Raw genomic sequence first — 23,109 nt, 5'->3', positions numbered from 1 at the left:
TACCTAGCTGTATATTAAGACTCACATTAAACACCTGTAAGAACCTGGTTGACTTCTTCATCGGCTCTCAGTCACTGGCCTGGATCCAGAGAAAGGACGCACTGTGTGCTATCCCTCTAGTCAGCTCTGTCCCAGTCTCTGCTAAATGGAAGACTCGTAAGATCAAGTTACGTCTGCAACAGTTTTCCTCACAGTTGCCTCCCTATCCGCCTTATTGTTTAGAAAAAATAACCAGGCAGAGCTATATGCTACAGGAAAGCAGTTTTCAAGGCTGATTCTAATTCAGCTGATTGCCATCTTTAACTGTATTTAGACATTCACTGTTTATAGCAGTATTTCCTAATCCTGGATTATCTTCCTGAATGGTAATGATATTACTAGCCACTGTCTTACAACTGTTCTTATGACCATGCACTGAAATAACTATTTCTCTTACTGTATAATATTAAAATAGCTAAATTATATCTTTTAATACTCTGAGACTAAAATAGGTCTCTCACTTTTATGTCAGCTGGTAGGAACAGCCATAACTTAACATCTTCTTTTCATTACCATAATGTTTTAATTGTAGAAAATGACAAAACATGAGCTAAATTAAAGGAAATAACTCTCTCTGTCCACAGATAATTTCCTCTATTGCTGAAATCTTCTTGTTATACAACCTTTTTTAAAAAATCTTTTTTCTTGAAATATACACATAGAAAAGTACACATCTAAGCGTACATGTCAATGAATGTTCACAAGGAAACGCTCTCATATAACCAGCATACACATCCAAGAAGCAGATCATTACCAGCACCCCAAAAGCAAGCCCTCATGCTCCCTTTCAGGCTCTATACCCTGCTCAGTCCTGCAAGTGACTGCTTGCCTGAATTCTGATAGTATTGATTAGTTTTACCTTAAAATCAAGACTTTAAATTTAAGATTTTGTGTCAGCGGAGCTGCTGGGTGCCTGGAGGCAGAGGCCAGTGAAGCCACCACATGGCCAGAGGGCACAGCCTTGAGTCACAGAGGCCTTGTTCACAGGCCTTGAAGCCTAATGGAATGTGTTCTGCTGGATTTCAAACTTGCTTGGAACTGACAACCCCTTTACTCCTTCCAACTTCTCCCTTTTGGAATGAGGATGTCAAGAAGATGATGTGTGAATAAATGGAAATATCAATAAAGAGACAGAAAACCTAAAAAGAAAGTAAAAAGAAATTCTGGAGCTGAAAAGTGCATTAACTGAAATGAAATATTCACTTAGAGGGATTCTGAGGCAAATTTGAGCAGGCAGAAGAAAGAATCAGTGCACTTGAGGATAGGATAATGGAAATTATCAAGGCTGAGGAACAGAAAGAAAAATGATTTAAGAAAAGTGAACAGAGCCTAGGGACCTATGGGACAGCATTAAGTGGACCAACATACGCATCACGGGAATCCCAGAAGAAGAGAGAGGGAAAGGGGCAGGGAGAATATCTGAAGAAATAATGGTGAAAACTTCCCAAATTTGCTGAAAGACATAAATATAAACAAACATGCATGAATCTCAACAAACCCTAAGTAAGATGAATTCAAAGTGAGACATATTATAATCAAACTTTCAAAAGATGAAGAGAGAATCATCACATACAAGGGATCCTCAATAGGATTTTCAGCAGATTTCTCATTCGGAATCTTTGGAGGCCAGAAGACTTTTTTGGGGAGGCTGATATATTCAAAGAGCTAAAAGAAAAAAACCAAGAACCCTATATCCAGTAAAACTATCCTTGAAAAATGAGGGAGAAATTAAGACAGTCTGAGTTAAACAAAAGCTGCGGGAGATCATGACCACTAGATCTGCCCTGCAAGAAATGCTCACAGGAGTCCTGCAGGGTGAAATGAAAGGACACTAGACAGTAGCATGTAGCTGCATGGAGAAATAAAGATCTCAGTAAAGGTAAATACATGGGCAATTATAAAAGCTAGTATTGTAACAATGGTTTGTAACTGTAGTTTGTTTTATGCATCATTTAAGAAACTAATAGATTTAAGGGAAAAAAATTATGTGTAGAAGCTCATATTACTGTAACTTTGGTATGTAACTCCACATCTTGTTTTCTACATAACTTAGGAGACTGGTGCATTAAAAAGAATTACTTTTATGTTTTGGGTTACACATTGTATAAACATGTAGTTTTGTGACATCAACAGCTAGAAAGGGTGGGGACAGAGCTGTAAAGGAGCGGAGTTTTTATATGTTATTGAAGTTAAGCTGGTGTAAATTCAGATTAGACAGTTATAACTTTAGGATGTTAGGTATAATCCCCACGGTAGCCACAAAGAAAATAGATATAGAATATACACAAAAGGAAGTAAGAAAGGAATTTAAACATTTTGCTACCAAAAAAAAATCAACTAAATACAAGAGAAGACAGTAATGCAAGAAGTGAGGGGGCTTCCCTGGTGGCGCAGTGGTTGAGAATCTGCCTGCCAATGCAGAGGACATGGGTTCGAGCCCTGGTCTGGGAAGATCCCACATGCCGCGGAGCGACTAGGCCTGTGAGCCACAATTGCTGAGCCTGCGCGTCTGGAGCCTGTGCTCCGCAACAAGAGAGACCGCGATAGTGAGAGGCCTGCGCACCGTGATGAAGAGTGGCCCCCACTTGCCGCAACTAGAGAAAGCCCTCGCACAGAAACGAAGACCCAACACAGCCATAAATAAATAAATAAATAAATAAAAATTTTTAAAAAAAGTAATACCATAAAAAAAAAAAAAGAAGTGAGGGACAAAAAACTATAGGGCATGTAGAAAATAAATAGCACAATGACAGAAGTAGGCCCCTCCTTATGAGTAATTACTTTAAATGTAAATTGGTTAAACTCTCCAATCAAAAGACAGAGATTGACTGGTTGGATAAAAACAGATAAACCAACTACATGCTGTCATCAGGAGGCCCACTTGATGTCCAAAGACACAAAAAAGTTTAAAAATGAAAGGATGGAAAAAGATACTCCATGCAAATGGTGACCCTAAGAGAGCATAAGTGGCTCTACTAATATAAGAAAACAGACTTTAAATTGAAAAAGTTTACAAAAGACAAAGAAGGATGTTATATATTAATGAAAGGTTCAATACAACAGGACAGTGAAACAGATATAAACATTGACACACCAATGGACAGACCATCAAAATATATGAAGCAAAACCTGACATAATTGAAGGAACAAGTAGACAGTTCTACAGTAATAGTTGGAGACTTCAGTACCCCATTCACAGTAATGGGTAGAACAACCAGACAGAACATAAGTAAGGAAATAACAGATTTAAACAACACAGTAAAACAATTAGACATTACAGACATATACAAAACACTCTACCCAGCAGTAACAGCAGACAGGCATACCTCATTTTATTGCACTTCATTTCATTGTGCTTCACAGATACTATGTTTTGTTGTTGTTGTTGGAGGTTTTTTGGTTGTTTTTTTTTTTTTTTTTTTTTACAAATTGAAGGTTTGTGACAACCTTGCATCAAGCAAGTCTGTAGGTGACACTTTTCTGACACCATTTGCTCACTTTGTGTCTGTATGTCACATTTTGGTAATTCTCACAATATTTCAGATTTTCCCATTATTATCATATTTGTTACAGTGATCTGCGATCAGTGATCTTTGATTTTACTACTACAACTCACTGAAGGCTCAGATGATAGTTTGCAGTTTTTAGCAATGTTTTTTAATTAAAGTCTGTAATTTTTTATTACACATTTAATAGGCTACAGTATAGTGTAAACATAACTTTTTATGCACTGGGAAAGAAAAAAATTCACGTGACTCACTTATTGCAATATTTGCTTTATCGCATGGGTCTGGAACTGACGCTCAGTATCTCCAAGGTATGCCTGTACACAGTCTTCTCACATGCACGTGGGGTGTTTTCCAGGATGGACCATATGTTAGACCACAATAGATTTTAAAAGATAGATATCATACAAAGTATCTTCTCTGACCACAACAGGCTGAAGTTAGAAATTAGTAATGAAAGTGAAACCTAAAAATTTACAAAGTTGTGGAAATTGAACAATACACATTTAAACAACCAACAGATCAAAGAAGAAATCACTAGGGAAATTAGAAAATACTTAGCGGTGAATGAAAATGAAAATACAACTTACCAAAACTTCTGGGACATAGTGAAAGCAGTGCTGTGGGAAATTTGTAGCTGCAAATGCTTACATTAAAAAACAAGAAAGATCTCAAATCAACAATATAACTTTATAATTTATGGAAGTAGAAGAAGGAAAGCAAACTAACCCAAAGCCAGCAGAAGAAAGGAAATAATAAAGGTTTAAGCAGAGATCAATAAAATAGAGAATAGAAAAACAGTAGAGAAAAATCAGTAAAACCAATGAAACTTTTGCTTTGAAAAAGTCAACAAAATTGATAAACTTTTAGCTATATGGACTAAGGGAAAAAAAGGAAATCTCAATTACTAAAATCAGAAATGAAAATGGGGACGTTACTACTGATTCTCCACAAATAGAAAGGATTATAAGAGAGTTCTGTGAACAATTGTAAGCCAAAAAACGGGATAACCTAGATGAAACAAATTCCTAGAAGCAAAAAAACTACCAAGACTAAATCATGAAGAAATAGAAAATCTGAGTTAGACCTAGTAAGAAGATTGAATCAGTAATCAAAACTCTCTAGACAAAGAAAAGCCCTAGACCTGATGACTTCATTCCTGAATTCTTTAAAGAAGAACATTTAAAGAAGAACTAATACCTATCCTCCTCAGATGTTTCCCAAAAGTTGAAGGCAAAGGAATACTTCCTAATTCATTCTGTGAGGCCAGCATTACCCTGAAAACAAAGCCAGGCAAAGAGACTACAAAAAATCAAAACTACAAACCAGTATCTTTTATGAACATTGTTGCAGAAATCCTCAGCAAAATACTAGCATACAGAGTTCAACAGCATATTAAAATATCATATATTATGACTAAGAGGGATTTGTTCCCAGAGTGCAAGGCTGGTTCAACATACAAAAATTATTCAATGTAATAAACCACATCTGCAGAATAAAGGGGAAAAAAATCACACTATCATCTCAGTTGATTTGACAAAATTCAACACCCTTTTATGATAAAAAGACTCAACTACCTCCACATAATAAAATCCATATATGAAAATCCCACAGCAAACATCATTCTCAATAGTGAAAGACTGAAATGAAACCTTTTCCTCTGAGATCAGGAACAAGGCAAGAATACCTGCTTTCACCACTTCTTGGCCTTTTTTCTTTTTAAGACTTTTTTTTTTAATGTGGACCATTTTTAAAGTCTTTATTGAATTTGTTACAATATTGCTTCTGCTTCAAGCTTTGGTTTTTTCACTGCAAGGCATGTGGGGTCTTAGCTCCCCAACCAGGGATTGAAACCACACCCTCTGCATTGGAAGGCAAAGTCTCAACCACTGGACTGCCAGGGAAGTCCCTCACCACTTCTTTTCAACATAGTACTGGGAGTTCTATCCAGAGCAGTTAGGGAAAAATAAATAAATAAATAAAAGAACTCCAATTTGGACAGGAAGAAGTAGAATTATCTCTGTTTGCAGGTGGTATGAGCTTATATGTAGAAAACCGTAAGGATTTCTCACAGAAAAAAAAGCTGTTAGAACTAGTAAATGAATTCAGCAAAGTAGGATGCAAAGAGTCAACATACAGGACTTCCCTGGTGGTCCAGTGGTTAAGAATCTGTCTTGCAATGCAGGGGACGCTGGTTCAATCCCTGGTTGGGGAACTAAGATCCCACATGCAATGGGGCAAGTAAGCCCGCACACTGCAGCTACTGAGCTCGCATGCCACAACTAGAGAGCCTGCGTGCCACAACTACAGAAACCACGCACTCTGAAGCCTGCACACCACAACAACAGAGCCCACACACTTTGGAGCCCACGTGCTGCAACTACTGAGCCCGCACGCCCTGGAGCCTACGTGCCACAACTAGAGAGCCTGCGTGCCGCAACTGATGAGCCCGCATGCCACAATTAGAGAGAAGCCTGCCCACTGCAACGAAGAGCCTGTGTGCCGCAATGGAAGATCCCACATGCCACAGCTGAGACCCAATGCAGCCAATAAATAAACAAATAAAATAGAATAATAGTAATCTTCAAAAAAATTTTTTTTTAAAGTCAACATCTAAAAATTTGTTTGCATTTTTATACACTAACAATGAACAACCTGAGAAAGAAATTACAAAAACAATTTCACACACAATAGCATTAAAAAGATTAAAATACTGAGGAATTAACTTAACCAAAGAGGTGATAGACTTGTACAATGAAAAATACAAAACATTGCTGAAAGAATTTAAAGAAGACATAAATTAATGGAAACATATTCCTGGTTCATGGTTTTGGAAGACTTAAAATTGTTAAAATATCACTACTACCCAAAGCAATCTATAGATTCATGCAGTCACATATAAATTCCAGAGATGCTTTTTTTCAGAAATAGAAAACCCATCCTAATATCTATGTGGAATCAATCTCAGGGGAGCCTGAATAAGCCAGAACAATCTTGAAAAAGAACAAAACTGGAGAACTCACAGTTCCTGATTTCAAAACTCACTACAAATCTAAAAGCATCAAAACAATGTGCTATTAGCATAAAGACAGATGTATAGACCAGTGGAATAGAATAGAGAGCCCAGAAATAAACCCTTAACGTGGTCAGATGATTTTTGACAAGGGTGCCAGTACCATTCAATGGGAAAAGGACAGTCAATTCAACAAATGGTGCTGGGAAAACTGGATATCCACATGCTAAAGAATGAATTTGGACCCTTACCTAACACCATATACAAAAATTAAATCCAATTGAGTCAAGGACCAGAGCATGAGACCTAAAACAATAAAATTTTTAGAAGAAAGCAGTATAAAAACATCATGACATTGGATTTGGCAGTGATTTCTTGGATGTGATACTAAAGGCACAGGTCACAAAAGAAATAGGCAAATTGGACTTCTGAAAATTTTAAAATTTTGTGTATCAAAAAGACACAACAGAATAAAAAGGAAACCAGCAGATGGGAGAAAATATTTGCAAATCATATGTCTGATAAGGGATTAATATGCAGAATATATAGAGAACTTTTAAAACCTAACAAACAAACAAAAAAAACAACCCAATTCAAAAATAGGCAAAGGACTTGCATAGACATTTCTCCAAAGACATACAAATGGCCAATAAGAATGTGAAAATATGCTCAACATCACTAATCTTAGGGAAATGCAAATCAAACTATAATGAGATACCATGTCACACCCATTAGGATGGCTATTATCAAAACAGAAAACAAGTGTTAGCTAAGATGCAGAGAAACTGGAATCCTTGTGCAGTATTAGAATGTAAGATGGTATGGTTGCTGTGGAAAACAGTATGGCAGTTCCTCAAAAAATTTAAAATGGAATTACCATATGATCCAGCAGTTCCACTTCTGGGTATTTATCCAAGGAATTGAAGGCAGGATCTTGACAAGATATTTGTACACTTATATTCAGAACAGCATTATTCACAATAGCTAAGATGTGGAAGCAACCATAGTGTCCATCAGTCAAGGAATACGGATAAGCAAAATGTGGTCTGTACATACAAGGCAACATTATTCAGACTTTAAAAATCTGCAAAATGCTACAACATGGATGAAACTTGAGGATGTTATGCTCAGTGAAAATAGCCAATCACAAAAAATCAAATACTGTATGAGTCCACATATGCGAGGTACTTAGAGTAATGGAAGTCGTAAAGACAGTGGAATGGTAGCTGCCAGGGGTGGGGCAGGGGAGAATAGGGAGTTATCGTCTGAAGGGTATAGAGTTTCAGTTTTACGGGATGAGGGGTTGTGGGGATGGATGGTGGTGATGGCTGCACAACAGTGAAAATGTATTTAATACCGCTGAACTGTATACCTAAGGCGGTTAAAACAGCAGATTTTATATATGTTTTACCACAATAAAAAAAAAGAGGAAAAATTAATTAAAAATTTTAAGATAGAGGGCAGTTGAGATGGGGGGTAGTGCCTAGTCTAGGCTCATCACTGTGGTTTAATGCATCTCAGTCATGTGGGGTCCACTGCGGGTCTCTGCGTGCAGCAGTTCTGTGATCCAGGCCTGCTTCAGTTTTTGTAGCTAATCTCTCAGCGTGAGGCCTCCTTAGTCACTGCAGCAGAGGAAGGGAGAGCTGGCGGGTTGGGTGCTGCTGCTTCCGCACTTGGGCCCTGAGATCACTCCCACCCACACACCGCTGGCCAGCGTGGAATGTCTGAGGCACGTAAGTGGAGGTGGCTTTGCTAGTTGGGACCAATGGTCCAGAGGAAAGGCCATATTTGGAATGTGATGAGGTATCTGTGTATACACCTAGGTGGAAATAATCAAGAAGGCAGTTAGACTGAAGATAGAGGTGAGAGCTAGAAATACTGATTTCTGGAGTCATCAAAATAGAAGTACCAGTTAAAGCCATAAAAAATGTATTTGCTTACTCAAGAGAGAATATAGGCGTTATGTTTACTTTTTACTGTTTTCTGACCCTTGCGTGAAAATATTAACACATGCCATTCTTTTAATCCTTACGTAATATAACTCAGCAAACAGATGCCCTCTGTACACCACCCGATTGTTAAAAGTTCAGAATCAGCTTTATTGGATAAGAACTGCTGGAAGTTTTTTATAAGGTTTCAGGGCTTTTAAGATCTTTTTTCCATGATTTGCATGTGTTGAGAATGCTTTAAGCATTTATGGCACAGTGTATCACAGGTAATTGTGATATTATGTACCCCACAGGCTTTTTGCTGTTTTGACATTTTAAATTAAAGATATGTTCCTGGAAACAAGGAGGATGGGAGGTAAAAATGCTACAGCCGTATTTTGAAGAGGTAAAATAAATGTAGGGTAAAAAAATTCCTTACCGAAAACAATTCAGTCTAAATGCTATCGATTTCAGGTTATTTTCTCTATTTTCCTTAAAGAACCTAAAGTTTTAAATCTTTCTGCATTTGATCCCTTAGCAAAAATATCTAGTACCTTTTCTTTTTTTAACTCTTGGTTAGGTTAACCTATTCACTTTAAGTGCCACAGTTATTTCATGAACTAGTCTTTCATATAGTTGGGTAATAAATTGCACTTAACATCTTGATATAATTAGAACTGATCCTTAGCCAGTAAATTTCTGTGTATTTCTAGGACAGTATAATCCTCAGTGACATAAACTAAGAATTTTTAAAAATCAATTATATTATAAACACCAGCTGTCCATTAATATTGATTAATAAATCAATAAGTTTCAAAATTAATAAAGTAATTTTCAAATCAATGAAAGTAAAAATATATTGATAACTTATGAGTTGATAAAATTAATATTTACTATTATTATTTATCTAAATGGAAGGAGCTACATGTGTGAGAAAGAAGGAGTTTTTCTTAACCTAAAAACAGGGAGGCTAGTCAAAAGGACCTACCTGCACATGCCTAGGAAGTGCAGGGGTGCTGTTGATTCTCGGGGCTGGGGTGTCCTTACCACCAAAATAAAGCTGTAGTTTTGGGTGATTAGATGAACCCAGTTGCAGACTAACTTGTGGTCAGATGGCTACAGAGACCTGGACTGGATAGGCTCTCCTGACCTAGAACTTTCCCAGAAGCGGCTGCTAAGAGTTAGGTCTACTGCAGACACAGCAGCCCCCCACTGCCTGACTCCCCAAGTTGTCCCAGGGTTGGGAGGAGGTGAACCAAGGCTTGCTGGGGACGAGGGTACTCTGTGGGCAGGCCTCCGGGGCAGCTTCTGGCTGCTTCTGGCCCCTCACAGTCCAGCTGCGGTAGCTAATCAGCTGCTGCCCAAATACCTGCGTCTGTTGTCAGGAAGAAGGTTTTCGCTTCCCCTGTGCCTTTAACCATAGTTGTCTTTTTTTCATTCAGTTGGAGATCTTCCTGGTTCTCAGTATGAGTGATTTTTTATCGGTGCCTGGACATTTGGGGTCTGGGTCACGCCCTGTGACTCTGGATCTTATTTAAACCGTCTCTGCCAGCTGGTTTTCGTTGGTGCACTCCAGAGAGGAGAGGGTGGTGGGGCCTCATTACTGCCCGGTGGAGGCAAATCCAGGCTCCCCTCTGCCTCTGTTGACACCCAGGGAGTGGCCTCCCCGTCACTCCGGGCAGAGGTATGAATTGTACCCCTGCTAGGCCTCCCCTGACTAATCCCTGCCGGGATGTGTAGGACCCCCTCCATAAGCACTGCGGGGTGGCCTCCTTCCTGCTGTGCAGCACTGGGCCTCCTCTGACACTTCCCAGGGTGGGACTCACCGCTCCGCCCAGCCTGTCCCCGCTGCCACTGGGGGGGCTTGGTTACTGCCCCCTCCTTGGCTTCCTCTGACACCTGCCCAGGGGGAGGAGAGGCTGTGGGGTACAGACCCCAGCTCACCATTTAGCTTTGCTGCCACGGGTGGCAGTTTTTCCTGTGACCTTTTTTTTTTTTTTTTTCTTCAAACACCTACTGATTGACAGTGTGGTGTATTTTAATTTAAAATAACTGTTCACTTGCTCCTCTGAAACATGTTGTAACCTTGACCTTTGTATTCGCCAGTGTTTTAATATTCTTTTAAATGGCAAGCAGTGTAAAACAAGGTGAATTTGTCCTTGATGTTACTTCTGAATAGTATGCAAGGTCATCCAACATAAAGTAATACGTGAATGGCTCTGTATCTCTTGTATCTGTATTGAAACGCATTGGAGACTGGGTTTAAACAATGCATGGGCTTCTAATGCAGCTCTTCTCTTTTAGGGATTGATCGTGGGGTGTAGAGTAGATTGATTATTGTCTAAAATGTTTTTATCTTGCTAGGCTGCCCCTTTCCCCTCTAGGCCTCCTGGGCTAGAGAGCCCAGGCTTTTGTTGTCTGTGACTGTTGGTGCTTCCAGGTCGCTGGTTTCCAGCTCCAGGTCTGATATATGAGGCAAGAAGAAAATCCAGGGAACTTACCACCTGTGACATTCTTTGGGTCCCAGTGTCCTTAACCAGTCTGTCTTCTCTCCACCTTTTTTATGTTGGTGTGGCTGTAGTTTTACATTTGTATGTATAGCTTACAGATAGTTTTTAGTTTTACTTTTGTACTCATCAGAGGTATGGGGAAAAGTATGTCTGCTCCATCTTCTAGAAGCAGAAGTTAAACCTAACCTTTATTTTTGAAGGAAGACTTAGGCCAAACTACCTTTTCTCTTTAGTAAGGCAATAGTTATGTTTTAGGTTTAGATATCTAAGTGACCTGAGTAGAGGTTGAACTTTAGTGCCAGTATTCAGATAACCCTGTTTTTTTGAAATCACAATTTTCATCACTACCCTACCCGCCAGCCCCAGTCACTTATTGATGTGTTTTCGAAAATGATACCTCTAGTAGCAGACAAGTTTTGCTGTCTAGTTTCACTAATTTATTCAGCCACTGATGCCTTTTAAATGATCCTTAATGGGTATTCATTCCTTATTAGAACCTATCTATGCCTGGTACTTCTTGTTTATTTCTAGAAATCAGAGTTTTTCAAATACTTGAGTTTATTGAAATGATCAGTGAAGTATTTCCACAACCTTAAATATGAGATCGTTTAAGATACTTTTTAAAATTTAATCTTTTTTTTTGTTTTGTTTTAGAAAGGCCTGATTCTAATAAATGTCAGGGGTTTTTTTCCTTTACACAAAAGACTGAAAGCCGCTTAGCTCAATTTCACAAAAAAAGAAGTAACTTTGGAGACTAGAGAAGACACCTAGAATGCATTGGTCGTTATTTGCTGATTTTACCAGCGTAGCCACGTATGAAGGTTTGTGAAAGCACATATGTACAGAGAAATCCTTTTATAATGAAGTCTCACAGAACAGGAAGAACAGGTGGTATTGCAGAGTCTGGCCTTCTGTCAGTTGCTCTCCGTATGGATGGTTTCCAGTAAGAACCCAAATGCCCTCACATCCCTGGGTTTGTTTAAAGATACTTCAGTGTACGTGCTCATGAGTGTACAATTTATAGTTAACTTTATTTTGAGTCAATTCCATTCATTCCTTTTCCACACATGGACCATGATTTTGTAAAAAGAAAGCATAAAATTCCCTCAAAACTTCTTACTTCAAGAATTTTGATCCTTCTTATCTAAAAGGCATCTTTTTCCTGTGTGTGTGTGCTTAAAAGTGCTTCAAATTCTTGAAGATTACCCCATTGCCTGCTCAGCTATTCCTCAAACAGGGGAAAATGTTTTTACTTTTTTTAATATAAAAAGCATCAAATAACTTAAAGTTAATTTCTGTGTATTTACTAAGGAAAGGGTGTCCTGTTTGAAGCGAGAATGCTAAACTTTCCTGCTTTGCAGCACTAAATTGTTGGGTTGGAATGCATTGTAATTGATACCTATAGTTTGTGCCACCATCCTTGAGAAAATGATTTTTTTTAATTTGTGTTTAACACAATCTAAGATTTTTTTTTAATGGGGGGGAGGTCTGTCTTTTCTGTTACATGTGAAGGAATTTAGTGTCACTTCTCTTTTTCGTGGCCTGTGTATCTGTAAAATTTTAACTGTATACTTAGCCACCCAGATCACGTAATCCGTAAATAAAACTGTGGTAAATGCTCTCGGATCCTGACCTTTGTTCACTGGTTTCTAGAATAACAGAAAACATCTACCTACATTTTGTTCTTTTCTTAGATATGATCGTGAGTCTCACTGGATCCGGCTAATATTCCCCCTAAACATTCTGGTTATTTTGCAGAGTGTAGGGCTTCTGTTTCTTTGAGAACAGATACAACTGGAAGAAATGATCCTTATAACATTAAAACTGGGTTTATTGCAAGTAAAAAAGTAAACCTAAAGGGTTACTTTAGGTTTATTGCAAAGATGAGAAGTATGTGCTGGAAAGTTGAGGCAGTGATCAGGAAGAAAGTTTCAATCGCACTTTGTTTTAAACAGTCTCATTTCAGACTTTGGTTTGGGTCAGTATAAACAAGTTGACCTACAGGGTATTTCATTCCTATAACTTTGTGGATCTGCCTCTGATTTTTCACCCCAGTATACTGCAGATACACACCACGGGCCTGCCAGAAACAGGACAGCTCTCAAAATTTAGAAATAGAGTAGAAATTCTTATAAAGTATTTCTTAGTTTTAAAACACTGAATATGTCTTTATTCTCATGTTAATATTTGTTGAAAGAGAGAGAGAATAAGCTTCCGTCCTTCAGAGTTCAAAGTTACATTCTGCATGGCATATAGGAAAGTGTTAGACGTACATAATAATCAGGACTAAGCATTAAGATTAATAAATACTTTCTGGAGGCTGAGAAGGAAGGAATATGTGTGTCTCTGAGTTAGGGAAGCAAGGAATCCCACACAAACCTTTTTAAGAACTAAGGAATGATTATAATTAGAATTAAAAACCTAGGCTCCTTTAAAAAAAAAAATCAGAAAGTTTGCTGTGTGTTTGTTTTCTTTGCTTTCTACCAAGAGGGGAAAAAAAAAAGTAGAGTTTTGCTAGGAAATACAGAATATGTAGAAAGAACAGATATCCTATGAGCTTAATGCCATAAATGGTGATGTATCCAAGTATATCCTTTAGATAAGAGATTACATGAAACCTTAAGAAAAAAAAATCCACTGAGTAACAAAATAAATACCTGAATATCTATAGTCAGAAGTTCTCCTTTTCACACATAAATCAATTTGTATATGAGGAATCAAAGAAAAGAACCTTATAAGTGCTTATAAACCAGAGTGCCTGGATGGTGGGGTTCTTTTTGAACCTATTATAAGTAACAGCAGTTATGTTTTTATTTGAGACAAAACTCTGCTAGTTAGTTAAAATGTCTATTTTCTTTTCTTTTGGCTGAGGTAACTCATTGTGAATGCTGGATTTTTCATAGTTCTGAGAAATTGTGTTTGGTAAGTATATCTATTTTTAATTAATACAAATGGAAAAGAGCATTATTTAATAAAGGTAATTTCATAGAAAAAGCTTTCAAAATATGAAGCTCATTGCTGGAACAATAATAAAATATAATCCCAAATGTAACAACCACGGAAAACAGATTCTTGAATTTGACAAACATATGTTAAGGAATATATATATATATATATATATATATATATATATATATATATATACACTGGCAATTTTACTAGTTACTAGGTTGATACACGGGTGAATGACTCTTTGTCCAGCCCTCACAGACTCACAATCCATGGGAAGAAAAGACATGTAGACAGATTATTAGAATCTGACAGAGGTTCCAGATAACACTGAAATCCTTTTGTTCCAAACCTAAAGATACTGGATAAGCTTTAACCCCCTCTCAGAATTTGTGATGCATGATTGAGCTCATTGACAGAAAAAATCTTCAGGTGTCAGAAGCAAAGAGGGGTGTGAACTAAAGCAGCAGCAGCCCTGGGCACTATGACCAGTCGTGACCAGTTAGGGCTGGGGCTGGGTTTTAGCGCCCGCACAGGGAAAGAAGACGGAACTTTAGGATGACATGAACTGGGGACCTGGAACTGAACTTCTGCCGCGAGGTGGGACAGTCAGACGAGTGCCATTCAAGGGAAAGGAAGTAAGACTAATTGAGTCAAACCTTTACCACCGGTAGATGAGAAAAGCTTTTCTCTGCTGTGACCTTGGGAAGGAACCCCAGGTCCCTTATAAGATGTCAGAATTCTGAAGCCTGTATCTCCAGCAGATTTAGAGTACAAATTGATACTGCCACTGGGTGTGGGAAGCTCCTACCTGAAATATTAGAATAAAAATGTATGCCCCATTAGAGCCTAGCAGAAGCAATTACAGTATCACTGCTGGGATCCTTCAACAGCCCAGACTTCACAATATTCCCATGGAAAAAAACAAGTGACCCTTAGGATGAGCTCACAGTCAGTCCACAACGAGGAGGATGTAACAGAGGAGATTACTTCTCTGAAGACTTAAGAGCCTAGACGGGCAATATTTTCTTGAAGATTTTAAAATAACTAAAGAGAGGAAGTATAAGTATCAGAAGGAAGAACAGTGGATACAGGACAGTGTCGTAGTTGAGAGCGTGGGCTCTGAACTAAGACAGATGTCAGACTTCAGAAGAGAAATTGCAGCTTACATCACCAAGAGCTAATATCCCAAAAAAGAGCATTCCTAAAAATGGAGAAGAAAATAACAGTTTAATGGGGGGTGGGGGGAATAGTCAAAAGATAGGAACGGAAGATCATAGGGAAGAAATGTAGATAGTCTCTAAACATGAATACATGCCCAACCTCACTCATATTAAGATAAAGGCAAACTGAGGTGCTGTTTGGCCAAAATCAAGGAAGGGTTTAACAGCATATTCAGTTGACAGGGCTGCGCATGTCACACACTCTTAAAACCCTACTGGTGGGAGCGCAAAATGTACACGTCCTGTGGAGGGAATTTGGCAACATGTAATAAAATTACTTACCTATGTTTTCACTTTTTGACCCAGAGGCTTCACTTCTAGGAATCTGTCCCAAAGATGCGTTTTCAAAATTACAAAATAACACATATACAAGGTAATTCCGTGTGTGCTATGATAGTGTTTGCTACAGTATTTGTAGTAGCAGTAGATTAGAAATAACTCAGATACCCAACAGTGGGATACTGGTTGAATCAATTACAATACATCCAACAGAGTAGAGTACTGTGCAGCTGTAGAAGGGAGTGGGAAACATCTCTATTGTTATGAAGTGACTACTTGAATATGTTGTTAAATGAAAAAGCAAGAGGCAGAATAGTGTATTTAATATTCTACTTCTTATGTGAGAAAAGTGGGTAAATTCATAAATGTTTGTGAGAGTGTATGGTTGCTTACAGTTACATAAAGAACCATTTAAAGGTAAATTTAAAATTTACCCCAAAAATTTCCTATGAAAAGAGGAAGGGAATAGGATAGAGAAGGCAGGATTGAAAGCAAGTCTTCTCTGAAAGTACCTAGTTATATAGTTTTGACTCTAGAATCATATGGATGTTTTACATAATCAAAAATAAAATTACATCAGAAAGAGGGGAAAGCAATTCCTGAATTTTGTAAACAAACTGAAACAAATGAATCTAGTTATTTATTAAATTGTTGCATAGCCACATACAGCAGAGAATTATTTCAACTAACCTTATATATTACAGATTTTTCTATGTACATTCTCAGTAAGATATACTCCAATGAGAAGAAAAAATAATGCAAAGAGATTTTAAAGTTCATCCTGAAGGCATATTGATAGTGATTACATTGGTATTGGTATTTTCAAAGAATTAAATTGATGGATAAAGCAAATAAAGAGTAGTTATGTCATTATTGTTAGGAACCAAGGTTTTTCAGCATAAGAGGAAAAGAGATCTATAAAGTATAAAATCAAAGCAGTTAAGTAAAAACTTATTCTTTAAGATGCAGATCTAGAATCTTAAATCTAAATTGAAAATGTCACTGTTAATTTATAATTTTCTCCCTCTTAAAAAGAAAGGAAGTTTTTCCTAGCTCTCAACTGTGAAACAACCAGAAAGCAGTAATCCAGCAGCACTGAGCACCCAGCAGCCGCTCCTGTCCCACTGAATGAATGAGCTCTTTGGTAAACCAGCTGATTCCAGATCTGGGGCAAGAAATGTACAAGACGAGCTTAGCGCATGTTTGCCAGAACGCAAGAGTAATGTCGTGTCAGAAGGACACAGAAAGTCTGCTACACAGAATACACAGGATGGTTATTCCTTCCACATTTTGGTCCTAATCAGGACCAAAATTAAACTATCTAACTGATTTCTTTAAAAAGCAAAACAAAATCAGTAGGAAACACACTTTTCTATTAGACCTTGCACTCCAGCTGAGAAAATAAATAGGATGTGAAGGTCGTCTGACCGTGACTGCTGTGGGGCTAAATCCAGCACAGTTGTCTCCTCTAATCTAGTTGCCATCCCCTGCCCACCACACTGCTTCACGGGAGTCCCCCAGAGCTGTCCAACCAGTGGAAAAGGAGCTTTCCCAGCTAGAAGGATAATCGTCAGTCAAGTGTGTATAAAATGAACAACTCAAGAATAATTAATGACTAGCTTATACTTTTTCATGAAATGAAGTTTAAAATAAAGCTCATAGGTAATTTGTTGAAATTTTGCTAAGTTTATAATCAACAGAGTCCAACCCACCTGAAAACGATGAAGATTATGCTTTTCTCATTTTGTATATCAAATACCAAAATAGCAAATTAAAGTTTAATTAAAATTCACTATAATAAAATGATTCCCAAGGTTTAACAAATGTAGGCAGAAATAATTTTAATGCTTTCTTAAAGATAACTATAATTGGAAATAATGCTAGTTAGGTTAAGACTTATTTATGATATGTTTTCTAAAATATCTCAGAATATTTCTAAGTAGTATTATTTCTAAAACTCATTTAGGTAGGTTAATAGTGTTATCAGAAACCGAAAAGGAAAGATTAGTGAACAACCAGGTAACTGATCAGAATTCAAACCTTTTCTTTTAATACCTGGGTTTGAATAACCAACATATACTGTTTCTTAGCCTAACTAAGTATTTTTCTGTGAAATATATAGTTTCTGTACCACTTTTTTTGAGCATTGACATCTTAGTCCTAAAAGAAAAGATTAACAGAATAAACGATGAATTTTTCCTCTGGGAGGGTATGTATACCTATATACACAGATATGCGTTTACAGCTTAAAAAGTTTATCTCAGCAAGTTTCTTCCTGTCCTTTTTTTTTTTCTCCTTCCTTCCTTCGAACAACTTTATTCTTCATGTCATGGGACCATGGGACTTCGGCTCTCTGCACATGCACATGGCACGGTTCGAGAGGGAAAATACTTGGATATAAAGTACCTTTCATGCTTGCTGGTCTTAATCTTAAGAAGAGCGTAGAACAAGAGATTCTTGAGCAGAGGGTCGTTTATATGATCTGTATAATATCTACTGCTCTGTGAGCTGTCAGATACTTAGTGCTCAACTTCTGACTGTGCAGGAAACAGACTTCACACCAAATTAATGAGTATTTGACCTGGGAACACTAGCTAAACTTTGATAAGCCTCATGTCTTTCAGAAATGAAGCAGTTCTTAGGACTATTTCTTCATTCGTTTACATGGATCAAATAAGTAACCTGTGGTCTTATCTGTCTCCTGTGATCAGTTCTTGTGCGAGGCTTTCATTCTCATTCCTGAGAAATACTTGAGATATATCCTGCCTTGAAAGTGGATTTGCATGTGCTTTATTAGTTCTTCTCTAAGTTTTTAAACTCACACTAGGTATCAGGCATTAAAGACTGCGTGTCATGTTCTAAGATAATAAGTATCCAAGGGTACTTTTGCTGCAGGGTCCTATTAAAGTCCACGGGGAAATGTTTCTTACCCACGTGAAAGTGAATGAGGTGCAGCATGTTGTCACTTTCTGGTGCACCCCTTTGCCCTTTGCTCTCTCTCTCCTGCTTCCCCAGAGCTGCCTTGCAGACGACTCTCCATTTGTCATAAGTACAGCTTGACATAAGAAACAGTGCCCTACATATTTTCAAGGTCCCTGTACGTCATCTCAGAAAAGAGAAATTTGATATCACAGACAATTTCTTGATAAATATTTTCTCTGCTCTCATTATATCCTGGAGGGAGGAACTGGCTTAGAAATGTGCATATATTACTAGGTGAAAATGTAAAGAGCCCAAATGCCCAGCAATATGGGACTCGTTAAACATCTATTCAACTGAATACTATGCAGCCAGTTAAAATTAGGTTTTAGAATAATACTTAATGACATGAAAAGAAATGTTCATAACGATGGTGATAGCTGAAATTTATTGGGTGTTGATTGTATGCCACGCACCTTTCTAAGAGCTTGTATTAACTCGGTTAATCCTAACAACAGTCTTATGGGGAGAAGGTATTGTTATTCTCATTTTAAAGGTGAGGAAGTTGAGGCTCCGAGCATTTGAGTAGCTTGCCCCAGCTGAGCTAGCTGGTAAGAGGCAGAACTAGAATTCAGGTCCAAGCACTTTGGCCCTATACTTGCTCAGGCATCATTATGTGAAAAAATACCGAAGAAAAATCTCTCTAAACTTTTTTATGGAACTAGACAAAATGTTTTAGATTCATCTAGAAAACAAAATGTGTCAAAGATACCCAATCAGATTTTGATAAAGCAGAATTGGTGGAGAAGGACAACATGTCCTACCAGATATCAAAATATACCATAAGATATAGCAATTTTAAAAATACCATATCGTAGCAGAAATAGAGAATAAATCAGAAAAGCATGCTACTTTTTATGTTCATAGGGAAGAGGCTGAACAGGTGCACCTAAATATTAACAATGATTATCACTGGTTAGAGGGATTTACAGGTAATTTTTCTTTTTTTTTCTTTTTGTGTTTTAGATTATCTACAGTGAACATTTTTGAATCATATAATATTATCAAATGTATTTTTAATGCTTTTAAAACTTCAGGTTTTAACAATATTGCTGTTTGATTTTATGCATAGTGTTTGTACCGTGCATTTTCTGAATTGCTTGCTCTGCAAAGGGAATTCTCTAAAATGTTTTATATGTGTATATGTATGTATATATATATATATATATATATATATATATATATATATATATATTACATTCACCTGGGTTTTAAATTAACCAAGCACACAGAATTACCAATCCAGTCCTCCATTTTGGTGAACATGGAGAAGAGGCAGTGGGATAATAATCCTCTTCTGGTCTAGGGTTGAAGAGAAGGATTTCAGAATCTTCAACTCATTTCCAAAACCTGAATTGTTTATTGGTGGCGTAAAGAAAAGCTATTGAATTTTAATATATAGCTTCTGTCTGATCACCTTGCTGAACTTTATTGTCAATTGTAATCGTTTTTCAATTGATTCTCTTGGATTTTCTAGGTATATAATCATTTCATTTACAGATAATGATAACTTTTCCCCCAATATTTATGGTCTGTATGTTATATAACATCTCCCTCAAATGGAATAGTTGTTAAAAAGGGTGAGTAATTTTATGGTAACCTGGAAAGATGGGTCCTATATATTGATATCACGAAGTGAAAAAATAGAGTTAGCAGAGTTCTATCCTATATGTAGTATAATCCAGTTTTTATTTTAAAAAATAAAAACAAGCACTGCAATAAAGTGCTTAATTTAGGGAGATTACTCCTCCCTCCAAAATTCCTGTGGAAATTTAGGTGCTTGTCTTAGCCTGCTTGGGCTGCCATAACAAAATACCATAGACTGAGTGACTTAAACAGCAAATTTATTTTCTCACCATTCTGGAGGCTGGGAAGTCCAAGATCAAGGTGCCAGCTGCCTTGGTTCCTGTGAGAGCCCTCTTCCTGGCTCACGGAGGCCTCCTCCTCACTGTGTCCCCATGCGGCAGGGGGACTCATCTCCCCCTTCCTCTTCTTACAGGGCCACAGTCCCATCAGATTAGGGCCCCACCTTATGACCCCACTGAACCCTAACTTATCTCCTAAAGGCTGTCTGCAGACACAGTCGCCTTGGGGGTTAGGGCCTCATCATGAATTTTGAGGGGACCCAGTTCAGTCCATAGCAGTGTCTAAACTTTCTTCCCCCAATATCCTCAGAAATCCTATGTTTAATTTATTTTATTTCAGGCAGGATTTGTTTTATCCTTTCTTAGGACATTCTTGAGGCCTTGGTACTTTGCAGTGTGTCACAGAAATTTTACCTAAATTTAACCTTATGCATCATTTCCTCTTAGACACAAAATCGAATGAAGCTCATGGCCGACAATTATGAGGATGACCACTTCAGATCCTCCCATTCCAGTCAAACCAATCATAAACCCTCCCCAGACCAGGTAAGACTGCTTTTGATTGTCTTGTGAAAACCAGTATGCTTTTATTTTGATGTCTTTTGTACTAGCACATTACAGATTCTGGGGTACAAGTTAGAAAAATAAAAATAATCAGTTTCTGAAAACTCTTTTTTTTTTTTTTAACACAGTCAGTTTCTGTAGAGGAAGGTGGTACCTGATTCTGAATATTTTAAGAGGAGATACTCAGCAGATTTGAGGACACTGAAGAATCCTTGAGATGAGAAAAAAATTCAGTCTTCTCAGAGATACTCACTAATTTGTAACTGTCCTGCTTTTCTTATTTAAGAGACAGTGCCTCAGTAGAAAAACAAAACTTTCCCTGTAAGCTCAGTGAGGCACGCACAGTGCAGTGTAACGGTAACTATTGAATATTATTTAATTGCAAATTTTAAAATCTCTGCTCATCACCTAGTAGGTGTGAAGATTGAAGCTTAGTTTCTTCGCTCCCATTTCCTTGGTGGATCCCTCCATCTATGTCATTCTTAAATTGTTGCCTTCAACTTCTCATCAGTGCAAAAGAGGCAGTGATGAGTCAGCCTGAAGGGGAACCATATTCAATGCCAGTTTTTTTGGAAGAAGGAAACTCTCCCAAGATCTTGAATATGATGGATGGGGGAGAGTAGTGAACAGATTACCTCATATCCCATTGCCAAAAGTCAGATTTCAACATCTCCATCACACTCAATCTTAAAATATACAGCTGAGGGAGAAAAATAATAGTTAAGTAATTACATCCATATGACTAAAGAGTCAAGGAAAGCTCCCCCACTGAGCATCTCCTCCAAATGATAGCATAGCTTTGTCTTAGGAGAAGAAGAAGAAATATTGCAGGTGAAAGCAGCAATAATATGGAAAATGCAATTTTTTTCTAAGATTCAGAAGGTACAGTCATGGTTTGATGACATTTTCTTAGCCAGTTGAGGCAGGCCTTATATTTTAGAGGGAAAACAGTACAATCTTTGACACAGGCAGAATGGAGAACTGTCTGCCTTGATGTCAGCAGTCTGTCCCTGCCAAGACATCATTTTGCTTGTTCTGCCTGCTTCTTGATACCTGGAATTAAGTTTATGCCAGTGTATATAAGATGAGTATTAGATCCTTTCCTTGAAACAGGTTTCGCTGATACACGCAAGGAATTGGGTACCTCGCAGTAGTGGGAGGCAAACAGGAATGGGGAAAGGTTGAGGAAAAGGCAAAAAATAAAGAAAAGCCTCCCACTTGATAATGTTGCCCAGATCCAGCAGTGGCTAGAGAGAGCGTCTCGGAGAGGTCGGAAGGCTGGAAGTACAGTGACAAGCTAATTACGAGTCAGAGCCTGATGTAAGAAGGGTCAGGAGATTAGAGACCGTTTGCTGCTGCTACAGTGTGCTTGTGTCTCTGTTTTGAATACTAACCAGCTCTTTTCGTTCCCACGCTGCTCTGGGGTCTCTGCCGTCCCGTAGGACGAGGAGGAGGGCATATGGGCATAGCCGTCCACGTGCTCCTAGGGCAGCCATTTGTTCAGCACGGTGAGAAACGGCTCTCCTTAACTACAGACATGCGTTCTGTTTGTTTGCCGTCACTTTTTTTCACACGATCATCTCACGTCTTGTTTCTCTGTAATTCACTAAATCCTTGGTGTGCTCTCTGCCTTCTCATTTCACCTGATTCCTGTGTGTATTGCTATGCTTCTGACATAGTGGGCTTTGGGGTTTGGGGCTTTTTTTCTTGTTGTGTGTTAATAGTCACTTTTATAATTTCTTTCATGCATTTTTGGGAGAACTTCCAGGGCATGTACCTATTGATAAATTTCTCCTGTTGTTATTTTATTTATAAACTACCCTGTCTAGCATGACTTTACAGTGTCCTGGTAAGGTTTATAGTGACTTACATCAAACCGGAAATAGAAGATTGATCAGATACTCTGCCAGTAGGTTTGGGATATACTGTTTATGATAAGTTAAAGTATATAGTCTTAAAAAAACAAAAAAAAACCTGTGCTGTGGACTAAAACCTTGAGTTTCTGTTTATAGAAGAACGTTCTGCATCCTCGGGGTCAGTCATTCTTCCCAAGTGCCTACCCTGGGCAACCCCTAGAGCCTGGGTATTACCCCAAACTGTCCTTATAAATAAAGAGGAATAAAGAAGCAAAAGAAGACTTTTTAAGAAGTCGGTCTACAGAGTTCTTTTTCCCTCTTTTATGGATTGCTGCTGTGTTAAACTGTTGCCAGGACACTGTCTAGATTCTCCTCTCCAGGCCAACTGGCTAGAAAAT

General features: G+C 38.0%; 1 protein-coding gene across 10 annotated transcripts in view; it reads left to right on the top strand.

Annotated features, from left to right (window-relative positions):
- ERC1 (ELKS/RAB6-interacting/CAST family member 1) overlaps positions 1–23,109 on the top strand; it is a 423,805-nt gene that overhangs the window by 339,590 nt on the left and 61,106 nt on the right. For 7 of the 10 annotated variants that reach the window (XR_009505264.1, XR_009505265.1, XM_059935032.1 and 4 more), the window contains one exon: positions 20,739–20,837. Coding sequence is in view for 8 of the 10 variants with exons in the window: in XM_059935032.1 (XP_059791015.1) it covers positions 20,739–20,837 (99 nt within the window). In the remaining 2 variants the exon portion in view is untranslated. Of the gene's footprint in view, positions 1–20,738; positions 20,838–22,297; positions 22,364–23,109 lie in introns of those variants that run through there. The other 3 variants (XM_059935038.1, XM_059935037.1, XM_059935036.1) reach the window with 1 other exon arrangement.

This window comes from Balaenoptera ricei, chromosome 10, assembly GCF_028023285.1.
Source record: "Balaenoptera ricei isolate mBalRic1 chromosome 10, mBalRic1.hap2, whole genome shotgun sequence".
Lineage (NCBI taxonomy): Eukaryota > Metazoa > Chordata > Mammalia > Artiodactyla > Balaenopteridae > Balaenoptera > Balaenoptera ricei.
The sequence above is the reverse complement of the archived record's forward strand: the minus strand, read 5'-3'. Positions and strand labels throughout refer to the sequence as shown.